General features: G+C 34.7%; 1 protein-coding gene across 2 annotated transcripts; it reads left to right on the top strand.

Moving 5' to 3' along the window:
- On the top strand, nt 2,000–11,443 carry LOC109715616 (ceramide kinase). Of its 2 annotated transcripts, none has more exons than XR_002217706.1 (13): nt 2,000–2,254; nt 2,924–3,082; nt 3,812–3,979; nt 4,079–4,171; nt 4,275–4,367; nt 4,972–5,227; nt 5,309–5,335; nt 5,803–5,890; nt 6,776–6,925; nt 9,147–9,248; nt 9,666–10,016; nt 10,426–10,551; nt 11,013–11,150. XR_002217706.1 is itself a non-coding variant. In XM_020240724.1 (13 exons), the coding sequence occupies exons 1-13, from the start codon at nt 2,147–2,149 to the stop codon at nt 11,148–11,150; spliced, it is 1,800 nt and encodes a 599-aa protein (XP_020096313.1). In that variant the 5' UTR covers nt 2,000–2,146; the 3' UTR covers nt 11,151–11,443. The 2 variants fall into 2 exon arrangements, 1 of the variants encoding a protein (XP_020096313.1); XM_020240724.1 differs by having other exon boundaries at nt 10,485–10,551; nt 11,013–11,443.

Raw genomic sequence — 11,660 nt, 5'->3', positions numbered from 1 at the left:
TAGTTAATTCAAACGCATCAAACCAAACACCAAACTTGAATTTTGATTTAACTACAACTTGCAATATAGTTGCAACTACATACAACAAAGCAATCCTTAATAATTATCATACCATTTTTTTTCTCTCTTCCTTAGTTTCCCTTCCTCATCTCTTCGTCTACATTATTTCTCTTAAAATTGCCACATGACAAATTTTCCTTTATGGTTGAGAGTGGACTCCACCCCGAACAAGCTCAAGTCCTTCATCTTCCTCTTCCTTTGGCTGTTATTTTTGTTTATCGGCAAGATGAATCCCACCCTCATCATCACTTTTTTTTTATCTAAGTTTTCTATGTTTTCTTCAATTATTTTCCGTTGCATCGTACAGGTTACTGCGCTATGCATCATAATAATCCTTGTCGTGGCTATGGCTGTTGTTGTTAGTGCACCATTGTTGTTTCATTGCCACCACAGCCACTATCACACTATTCTTGATATTGTTGTTACGAATTAATTATTTTTTTTGTTTGAGAGATAGGTAGCACGCTACCTGCTTCGTTTATTTTATTTAAAAATAAACTTAGCCAGAAATATGAATCAACTAGAATTCGAACTTGGGATCTCGGGTATCAACCATCAAGCCTTTTGTCACTTGCGCTAGGAACGGTCGGTAATCATACTGTATTTGTTAACTACACTAAAAGCCTATTTGGTCCACGTTATGTAATATTCCGATAGCCTTTTATATATTCTATTAAAAATATATAAACTATTATCTTTCAACTTAAGATCGACAGTTGTAAAAGGTGTTAGTAAAGTAGTGAAATTATTGTAAATTCCTAGGTGAGGAATACCTAACTATTGTTGGGTAAAAGGTATCCTTATTTTTATACTATTAATAAGAATATACTAGTTCTTAATAATCTCACAACCCTAGTGGCTTGATAATAAGTTAATAACAAACTTAGCATTTCAAATATAAAATATATAATATTTTTGGAATATTACAAACTTTAAAGCAAACAGTTTCTAAGCATAAACTAGCTTTTAGATTAAAATATTAAAATTTCTGACTAGTCATAGATTGCAGATTTTTAAAATTTTTCAAGGTTATATAAAATTACTTTGCGTTTAGAGGGGTATATGGGTTATTTAAAAGTTTCGACGGAATATACCAGCAATTGTTCCAAAAATAAAGTTTTCGGGGATCACTTGAGAATAAACTACTAGTGGAGGACGTCGTCATACAATTTTAATCAAGAAAAAAATGAAAAAAATTTAAAATCTAAAATTTTAATTTATAAAAATTTAGTGAAATTATATAATATGTATCCAAACAGTAAAAAATTAAAATCATGAAGTTTTTTAAAATTATAGAATTTCTTATTTTACCTACATCAAACTATATAATATATAAATATAATATAAACTCTATATGAAATTTAGATATGTCAACAAAGTGGGTCTTAACAAGCCAAAATTCTCTTTCGGAGACATTTCTCTAATGTATATTTATCTATATATAATAATAATAATAATAATAATAATAATGGGGATGGACACCATGTAACTATTTTTTCTGGAAAGAAAAGTCAGCCTGTCGGATACGGAGCGAATTTAAAAAATCTAAATTCGAACTGACTATCGAATTCGGAATCCAAATCCGACGAATTTTAAAAATTCATATTTAAATTCAAATTGACCAATCTGAAATTCAAACCTAAACCCGAACTTGAAACAATTTTTCTCTTTATAGTATTTCAAAATATATTATATTAAATTTAAAATTTTAAAATATAAATTTAAATATAATATCAAAGATTTATATATATATTAATATTATATGTAATGTAAAAATAATTTATGGTTCGGATCACGTTCGTGTTCAGATGGGATATAATTAAAATTTATACTTAAATTTAAATCTGTTGAATTTTTATTTTTGATATTTATATTCAAAACTATAAAACTATTTAGAATGGAATAAATTCGTTTAATTTGTATTTGGATTTGAATAAAATGTCGGATATCCGTATCAATTGACATCCATCCTCCGGGAGAGGTCTTGAAAAAAAAATTAAAAGCTCACCAAAAAAAACGAACAAATCGATCTCGGCGATCCCCACCACCTCCGCCGCCGCCGCCTCTTCGGCCTCATCTCTCCCCGATGGAGAGGGACGCGCCTCCCCTGAGCTCGACGCTGTTCATGGATGGCGTCGGCGAGGTCGTCCTCACCCTTCGCCCCGACGGGATTTCGTGGAAGCCCCTCGACGCGGTAGAACCCTAGCGATCCATGCGCGTTTCCTCTTTGATCCGCAAATTTGAGCTCAATTGTGTTCAATTTCCTGTTCAATTTTGTGTGTGTGTTTTTTTTCCCCGATGAATTATTGGTCTTATCGTGATCTCGACGATATTTGCGAATCTTAGAATCCTATATGTCGTAATTTTGCCCTCTTCCTATGGTGTTTGTGCTGATGCAGTAGATTCTGTTTGATTGAACAAAAGAAACTTAATTGAAGCAACTAACCCAATTGCGTGAAATGAGAAGGTTAGGATCAAAGTAAAAACTCGAGTAAAGTTTAATGATCAATGGTCTAATTAACTATATATATTTATCTATGTTTGATGACCTCTATGTTATTCTTCCTATATGGAATGGTTTAGTTTGATAACTATATAAGGTGACTAGGATGATTTAAGAAATGAAAGGATGAGGTTTGCTTCAAGACCAATATGGAACAGATTATTTGACTTGTGCGGTAGTTTATGTTGACATTATGGCATTTTTTTTGTTCTTTTTTTTTATTTTTAAGCTCAAGATCCCCAGGTAGTCAGGTACTTACTGCGAAATGTAACTGTATTTCGTAATGCACGGAACTGCTTCTTGTGATACCTCAAATTGTGAGGTTTATGTTTTCTTTGACATTTTTCCCCGTCTTTGTAGGGCGTGGTTGCGTCTTCTTGCTTGGGTATGGACTTCCGTTCCAAGATACAAACTGAGATCAAATTCTCAGATGTTTATGGTGTGGAGCTTATTGATTCTGGCTTGGTTCACAATGGCAGTTGGAACATTGGCACTTTTCGTTGGGGCGGTGATTCTGAGGTTGATTGTTCTTCACTATGACTTGTTTGGTTCATCTAATTTGGACTCAAAAATTGGAGTTGGAATGGATTCCAATGGTTGTTGTTTGTTTTATAGGAATCGGATTCCGGTTCCTATACCACTCTGGAATGGAAATGACCCAATCTACTTGTAGCCCAACCCGGCTTTGAATCTTGGATTGGCCATTCTAGAGTAAACTACTATGCAATCCAATTCCGTTTTCCATTCTCAGTCCGATCATGAACCAAACATACCCTAAATTTCTATGCTTTCATTTCCTCTTCCATGCAATCATATTGCCGTTAGATGCAAACTTGGGATCGAATAACTTGTTTGTACAAAATGTACAAACACTACTTTAACAATTGTGCATTTTGACTTCTAAATTTTGTAAGTTGATATTAGTATGCAATTCTTTACTATTTTTACTTCACTTCTCTGTCAGATATTGATGGTGTTTATAATTTTTTTGACAATAGTTCATAATCTAAGAGAATATTCTGTTACTTGGTAGAATGTTTTGTACATTTTGTTAACAGAAATAGTCAAATTTTGAGAGAATCTGATGGAGAGGGACCAATAAAAAATTATGACAGGGTAGGTACTGACATGAGAACTTAGTTTAGGTACTCATGTAGAATATGCAATTAAGTAGCACTGGTACGTGTTTAATAAATAACCTTTTCGCACATTCTATCACTTTTTTCATAAACCTATATGATATTGCAGGCACATCGTTTTGTGGTGCATGGATTCCTCGGAGAAAGAGGAAGCGCTTCTCCTTGGGTTCTTGTGGCATATACCTTTGGGCACAAGTACTTGAAGATTTGCCAAAAATGGGTTGAACATATAGAGGCTTGTATAAAAAATGAACCAGCCAGGCCGCGGAGTCTTTTGGTAGAGCCTGCACTTCTAATTTTTGTGCGCCATTTTTTTTTTTCTAGCACTTTAAAACAGAAGTTGTCTCACATTGGCTAACTTGCCGTAGACCTCTAGGTACTTGTTCATCCATTATGTGGAAAAGGAAAAGGCCGCAAAAGTTGGGATACAGTTGCTCCTATATTTTGCCGTGCTAAAGTTCAAACAAAGGTATGATGGTAATAAAATGTGTTTTGTAAGGATGGATCTTGTTATCATTCCAGCAAGATGTAGTATAACTACAGCCGCATTCGCATCTCTCCATTCTTTTCAGGTGACTGTAACTCAGAGGGCGGGGCATGCATATAATATAGTATCATCATTGTCAGACAGAGAACTCAGATCTTTTGATGGCATTGTTGCTGTGGTATGTCAAGTAATTTCTTATGTTACGCAACAACATTTCTTTTTGTTGTGCTCTATTCATTTGATGAGTGGGTTTCGAAATGCCACTGTAATCTGAGAGGATTATGATGCTTGTATTTGTCTTGATATGTCTGATGATGCAAACACTAGATGAAGTTATAAGCTGTGGAAAACCATAACTGGTGGATACTCATGTTATACAATCCCTGCTGCACAGTTCTTTTTGTCGTGCAACACCATTGGGAGTGTTCTCACACAAAACATGTTTAGCTCATAAATTTGCTGGAGATAGTTTAGGTTTGTATCAGACTTGAAGACTCTACTCGCTTGGCCTAGCTAGTAGGTTTCCTCCTTCACTAGTGTAATATATAATGGCTCTGTTGGTAAGTTCGGCGCTAAAGTCCATATGACAGACATCTCTTTGTTACTACATTCAATTCCTGTTATCATAAGTAGCACTACATATATGCAGTGGAGTTATTCTAAGGTTAACAAGGAAAATAATCTTTTCTTAGCCTTTTTTTTTTTTTCTTGAACAAGTCGTCAATTGGGCATAAATTTTCTTTCGTGGTTTCGGGATTATTTTAAATGTAACGTGGTCTCAGGGTGGTGATGGCCTCTTCAATGAAGTTCTTAACGGGCTTCTGGCTTCAAGGCATGAAGCTTCTTATCCGCCTTCTCCAACTGAACTCAGCTTTGCTGGTTGTGGTGAACAAAGTCAGCAGTGTAGAGATAATACAAATGGTAGGTGCTCTTCTAATGATGTAAATGACATGGCTTCTGAGACTTCATTAACAAGTGATGACCATGAACCTCTTCTCACTTCTTCAATGCCTAATGGAACAGACATCCCAAAATCCAGTATGTACCTGTTGTTTTCCTTTATGTGCTGCAATTAAGGTACAAGATTTAGTTGCTAATGGTTTGTCTTCTCAATTGCAGCAACTAAAAATGAAGAGTGCAATGCAGGTTAGTTAAAAATTTTAAGTTTGAAAAAGAAAATTTTTAATGAAGACCCTGATATGTTTCCTTTGTGCTGTGCTTTAAATTTTTTTTTTTTTTCAAATTCTCTTCAATTGGACACGCTGGCGAACATTTATTGTAGCAATCTATGCACCTACCGAATTTGTTTGCCAACAAGAAACAAAAATGTAGTACTTTTTTTTTTCTTTTCACTTGTTTTCTTTTAAAAAGATTTTCGAGCTAACCAACACGACAAGAAGAAATCCATCTGCTGGCATATTCGATTGTAGGGAATTTTAGTTTGAACAAAAAGTGAAAAAATACATGATCATAGCGCCTTACCAAATGAGGCCTAAGGTGATTGAATGTATGCTTAATTTTTTTGGAATATCCGCAAGTTTGTCGATTGCTTCTATATAAGTTTCCACTTAGAGTCACTAACCTTTGTCAGGCCGTTGTATTGGCTTCTGTAGCAAATCAAGCTCCTTCGACTCCCTTCCCAAATGATTGGTTTAGACTCGGGATAATTCCTGCTGGCTCAACTGATGCCATTGTGCTCAGGTTTGTCTTTGCTTCTTAACAGTTTGTTTGGTTTCTTGCTTTATTTGCAATTTTTTGACAAGTTTAATAATGCTGCATGTATGTCCCCAAGTTCAGATAAGCAAAGAAACAAAATACTTTTTAGATGTCTGTATGTGTATGTAATTTATATGGATGTGTGTGTTTTCCTGTATGTATATGTACTGTAGACATGTGAATACATCAAACTAGAGGTTAAAAATGATTGGATGTGGATCAAATGGATCAGAAAATGGTCAACCAATATCTGTCTCCATATATGGTAAAAATGGATTTGGATACAGATCGGACATTGAAAGGATATGTATATGAACCTGATATTGAATAAAAATATAGAAATAAAAGTAAAAAAGATTGACCAATATACCATGACCTTTCAAATTTCATAAAAATTGAAGAAGGCATTGATAAATTAGAAATCTTGAAAAATAATGCCGAATATAAACAAAGCAGTTGTTTTACATTTTAAAATCATATTAAAACCAGTTTAAATCTTATTGAAACTGCATCTGAATTTGAATCCAAAGAAAACATATTGTCTGAAACCAAACCCAAATCTGAGTCCAAGCCAGACAGTAAAATCCCGACCCATATCTGGTTATATCTAGACTTGGACTCGGGTCAGATCGAATAGTATCCAACCTGATTTTACCCCTACCATGTACTCTATATATCATACTTAAGCCTGTTTGTGCGTCTTGGAGTGGAGAAGCTGTTGTAGAAGCTGGGTCTAGCAGAAACCAAAGTTCTTTGCAGCTGCTTGGCTCTCTGATGATTAATTCAGCATGATCACACCAGGCATTTTTGTCTTATTAGTGGGTTTATAGGATAACTTATATATCTATATGTTTATTTATTTATTTGCAGCACAACTGGGATTAGGGATCCTGTAACATCGGCTTTGAACATTGTCCTTGGAAGAAAGATGTTACTTGATATAGCTCAGGTGGTCAGATGGAAAGCTAGCCCTTCACCTCGGGATTTACCTTCCGTGCACTATGCTGCTTCATTTGCAGGGTTTGTTATTTTTTGAATATTTAGTGCATAATGTGTGATCTTTTTCTTCCTAGTGATGCTTGGATATCTTGAAAGTCATGATTAAGTTATGATATTTTGCCCGAAGGTTTTGGGTAAAGTTCATGAATAGTCCCTAGACAATCATGAAAAATATTAGTTAGTCCTCAAACCTTGTGCATAAAGACTTCAACTCTGAACTTTCTCACTTATCGCAAATTCATCCCAGCAACTAAAAAAAGTTTCTGACTTCTGTTACCCTTTTTTCTGTAAAATGATTTCCCCCCCTTAATTTTGTTCTAGTATAAATAAATAAATTAAATAAATAAATAAATAAATATATATATATATATATTAGAGCTACTGTGTTATCGGAAGCATAGAAAATCTGGTGCTTCCGACTTTTTGGCCATTAGATCAACCCCTTTGATCATTTCTAACCTTTGGATTAGTACTATTACCCTGTGGAGACCACTCAACCCTAGGGGTACTACTCAACCCTAGGGGGGACCGCATTCATCACAACCGTACAATTCTTGATCCAAGGGTCAAAAAGTCGGAAGTATCGAATCCTCTATGCTTCCGATAGCATAGTAGCTCTACACTACATACATATATATATATATAGAGAGAGAGAGAGAGAGAGAGAGACTCATATACTATCTATAATACCGGGGCTCTGGTATTATCGTCTTATTTTTGATCTTAGGGTGTTCAAATCAACGATCCACATGGTAAAAACTGATCTAGGGTATTTGAAGTTTTTAGAAATAAAATTTTATATTTTTTCGACATAGTTTACTTTATGATCAAACAATTTCAAACTTCTCAATTTTTAATGGTTACAATGGCGAGTTTGTAGATTAACGGTGTAGAAGAATCTAAACTTATTCAAATTTTGATAGAAAATACTCTAAACTATCTAGATCAAGGTCAACATCCTTAATCTTGAATTCAAAAGTCCCATCCTCAAATTTTAAAGATTGTTCTATTTCTACCGTTCATTTTGACATTATTTACTTACGAAGTAAATGATGTTGAAAAAAAATTAAAAGTTTATTCCTAAGAACTTCATATATCCTAGATCATATTTGACGGTGTGGATCGATGATTTGAACACTTTAGGATCGAAAACGAGACTATAGTACCAGAGATCCAGTACTATAGATGTATATATGTACATGTATGTATGTATTGTATGTGTGTATGTATGTATAGGGCAATTGCATATGTACTCTTGAAAAGTTTCCGACCTTCTTATATATCTCTCTTCGAAGGATAATGTCAAAAATACCCTTTTAACATTCCATGTTATTTCAAATATACCCCTAAAGTTAAATTCTGTTAGTAAATTGTTAGGAACAATTGTTATCTCTGTGAAATTATTATTTTGCCCTTTCAAATATACCCTTCTACCGTCACCAACTTTTTTTAAATTTTTCCTAAAGTTAGAGGCAAAAGAAATATTTTGACTTTTTTTTTCAAATATACTTTTTTACTATCACCAACTTTGTTTATTTGCCCTTAAGTTAGGGGCAAAAGAGGTACTTTGACTTCTTTTTAACTCTGGTAGAAATATACAAGGGCTACATTTGAAACAAAAAGAAAGTAGGGGTATATAAGATATTTCAAAAGTTTTGAGGGGTATATTAGATATTATACCATACACGCGTGCGTGCGTGAAACAAGAAAGTCATTCCGTGGAAGGGTAAAATGGCCATTTAAGAGAACAAGTAGGTCTTCTTTTTTCATATTCAGGGATATAATCTCAGCATATAAGAAGTTTAGGTAGAGTGCTTAGGTGACAAGTTTAGGGACCAAGTCGCGAAATTGGGATGGTGCAGGGAGTATCCATGTATTTTACCACCAAAGACTTTTGTGCAGTTGGTAGTGGCAAAATTTGTTGAACTTCAATATGCAATCAACTTTTCTCATAATATCATTGTCTTTACATTGAACGACTTGAGAAATATTCATCTGATGATTATTTTCACATCTAACTATCAACTGTGATTGAATATTAGCTATAAATTGCAGTTCTTCATAGAGAGGAAACCTGTGTAGTTTATTTCCGCATCTTGCTTCATTTTAGTTTATAGGATGGAACTGCAAAATTTATTTGCACAGTTAATCTTAATCGTTTCCCTAATTTCCCATTTTTAAGCCAGTTAACTATGTTTTCTTAGGCACTTTTCTGATAATTCTTCCGTTAATTCATCATCAGGTATGGCTTTTATGGTGATGTCATCAAGGAGAGTGAAAAGTATCGTTGGATGGGCCCAATACGCTATGATTATGCTGGAACAATAGTGTTTCTGCAACACAGGTTTTCGTAATTTGTCACAGAATATATTTATTCTGTGAACTTAGATCCGGATTACTGTTACTTCTACAAAATGTCAATTTTAATAATTTAGTCCCTGAATTTTGCTTGGTGTAATAATTGGGCCCTATTGTTAGTCAAAGCTAAAAGAGAGAAAACGATATCATGCCAGCATCCTTGCTACAATTGAAGCCTAAAAAAATGGCCATTTTAGCAATCTTTTACTATGATGCTGACATAGCATCTTTCTTCGAATGATAAACGGATGAATTAATTGTCATATGGTGTAAACTTTAGGGACTAAACTATTGGAGTTAAAACTCCGAAGACAAAATTGAAATTGTTGTCAAATTTTAAAGGCTAAAATTAATCCTGCATTTTATGACCTTAACAGTTCCCCTTTTGATCTTACTTGCTCAGATCATATGAGGCAGAAATTGCTTATCTAGTAGAGAAAGCTGATCCAGTTACTATACCAACAAGTATGGCTGAAACTGGGACTCAACCATCTCAAGCTTTGCAAAAAAGTCCCAGTAGGCTGATTTGCTGTGAAAATTGTGCTGTTTGTGCTGAAACCGCCACAACTGCCAACATATATTCTGAGAGTTCAAGGTGGGTAAAATCCAAGGGACGATTTCTAAGCATTGGCGCAGCTATTATGTCGTGCCGCAATGAAAGAGCCCCCGATGGTTTAGTTGCTGATGCTCACCTGGCTGATGGTTTCCTTCATCTCATACTCGTTAGAGATTGTCCTCGGCCTTACTACCTATGGTACTGAAAGAAACTTCTACATTCTTTTCCTTTTATGTGCAGGCACCTTTAACTTATATATTTGCAAGTATTTTTGACTGCACGATATTGAACTAACTGATGTTGTTACATTTTTACATAATAATGGTACAGTGCAATCAACTGCATGCCATTTACATTTGGTTGTGTGAGAATGTGAAGACGGAAGAACAAATAGATGACATATAATCTAACTGTCGGGATATATTATTGAACAATGACAGTCATCTAACAAGTTCGGGGGCCTATATTATAAAAAAGACATATGATGGGGGGTTTCTATATATTTTTGTTTAGAAAATTATTCAATGCAAAGATCCATGAATAAGATAGAGACAAATATGTTAAATGTAAATTCCAAGTGTTCTACCAACTTTCGTACTCTGTGCAGCTTTACTTTTACCTCACAGATGTTGATGTGTCATCTAACTGATGGAGATATTGTCACAGGCATCTCACACAACTGACGAAGAAGGGTTCTGATCCACTGAATTTCAAGTTTGTAGAGCATCATAAGGTAACTTTACCATTTGGCTAAACACCAAGTAATCTGATGAAACAATAATTATGTGTGGCTTGAATATCTATCTCGAAGCTTCTACTATGGCGGTAGGCGGAAATGCTAATTGTGCACTTCAGAAGTAGAAATTCCATTTTTGAAGCATTTGCTTCTGCTGTAGTTGAAACAGCTTCTGGAATAGCTTCTCTACTCTATGAAGCAATAGTTAGGTTTTTGGCTTAAATATTAGGTCTAAAGCTTTTATTGTGGTTGAAAGCTGAAATATGCTTCTAAACCCCCAAATCAAAAGATTCAATTGGAACTTTTGCTTCTGCTTGAGCAGAAATCTATTGTGGCTTTTTAAAAATGATGTTAGTTATTTTCAAGCAACTCTTCTCAAATGTCACTTCTGCAGAAGCTTCAAGTCTTCTTAAACAAATTGTACGACGATAACTTTGACTAAACTGTTTTTTCTGTAGACACGTGCATTTACTTTCATTTCGTCCCAAGATGAAAGCGTTTGGAACTTGGATGGAGAGATGCTTAAAGCATGCCGAGTCTCTGTACAAGTGTTCCGGGGCCTCATCAACCTATTTGCATCAGGACCTGTAGTTTAACTTCATTCTCGAGGACGTTCCAAGTTAGACAGATACTGCACCGGGGAAGGATGGGTTGCGAGGATCATACGACGCACATAATAGGTAATATAGGTAACTTAAACAAGCTTTTTGGATCTGATTTATGATTAGGGTAGTTGTTAATGTGTATATTCTGATACAGTATCTGTTCTATCAATTATTGTTTATGTGCCACGAGATCTAGACATATCACCCAATTTTGGAGGTTACATCTAACTGTATCAAATTATAAATAAGGAAGAAACTCAAAAACTTTTTGCTTGAGACGACTACATTAAATCTAAAGACAGATACGTTGACGCTCCAATAGTCTCACATAGAAATTGTGTGGAGATATAGTGACAAGGGCCCTACCGATAATAAAGTATAATAAAGTAGGCTCAAGTATTTTGGGCCCGTGGTTTGGATTCAGCTAGTTTTAGTGCTAGCGTGTTGAGTTGTTACATTTAGTAAACCTCGTATGAAAGTATGAAGATCAAGAATTTTATT

The sequence above is a fragment of the Ananas comosus genome, linkage group 9 (assembly GCF_001540865.1).
Source record: "Ananas comosus cultivar F153 linkage group 9, ASM154086v1, whole genome shotgun sequence".
Lineage (NCBI taxonomy): Eukaryota > Viridiplantae > Streptophyta > Magnoliopsida > Poales > Bromeliaceae > Ananas > Ananas comosus.
This window is presented reverse-complemented; position numbering and strand designations above follow the sequence as displayed.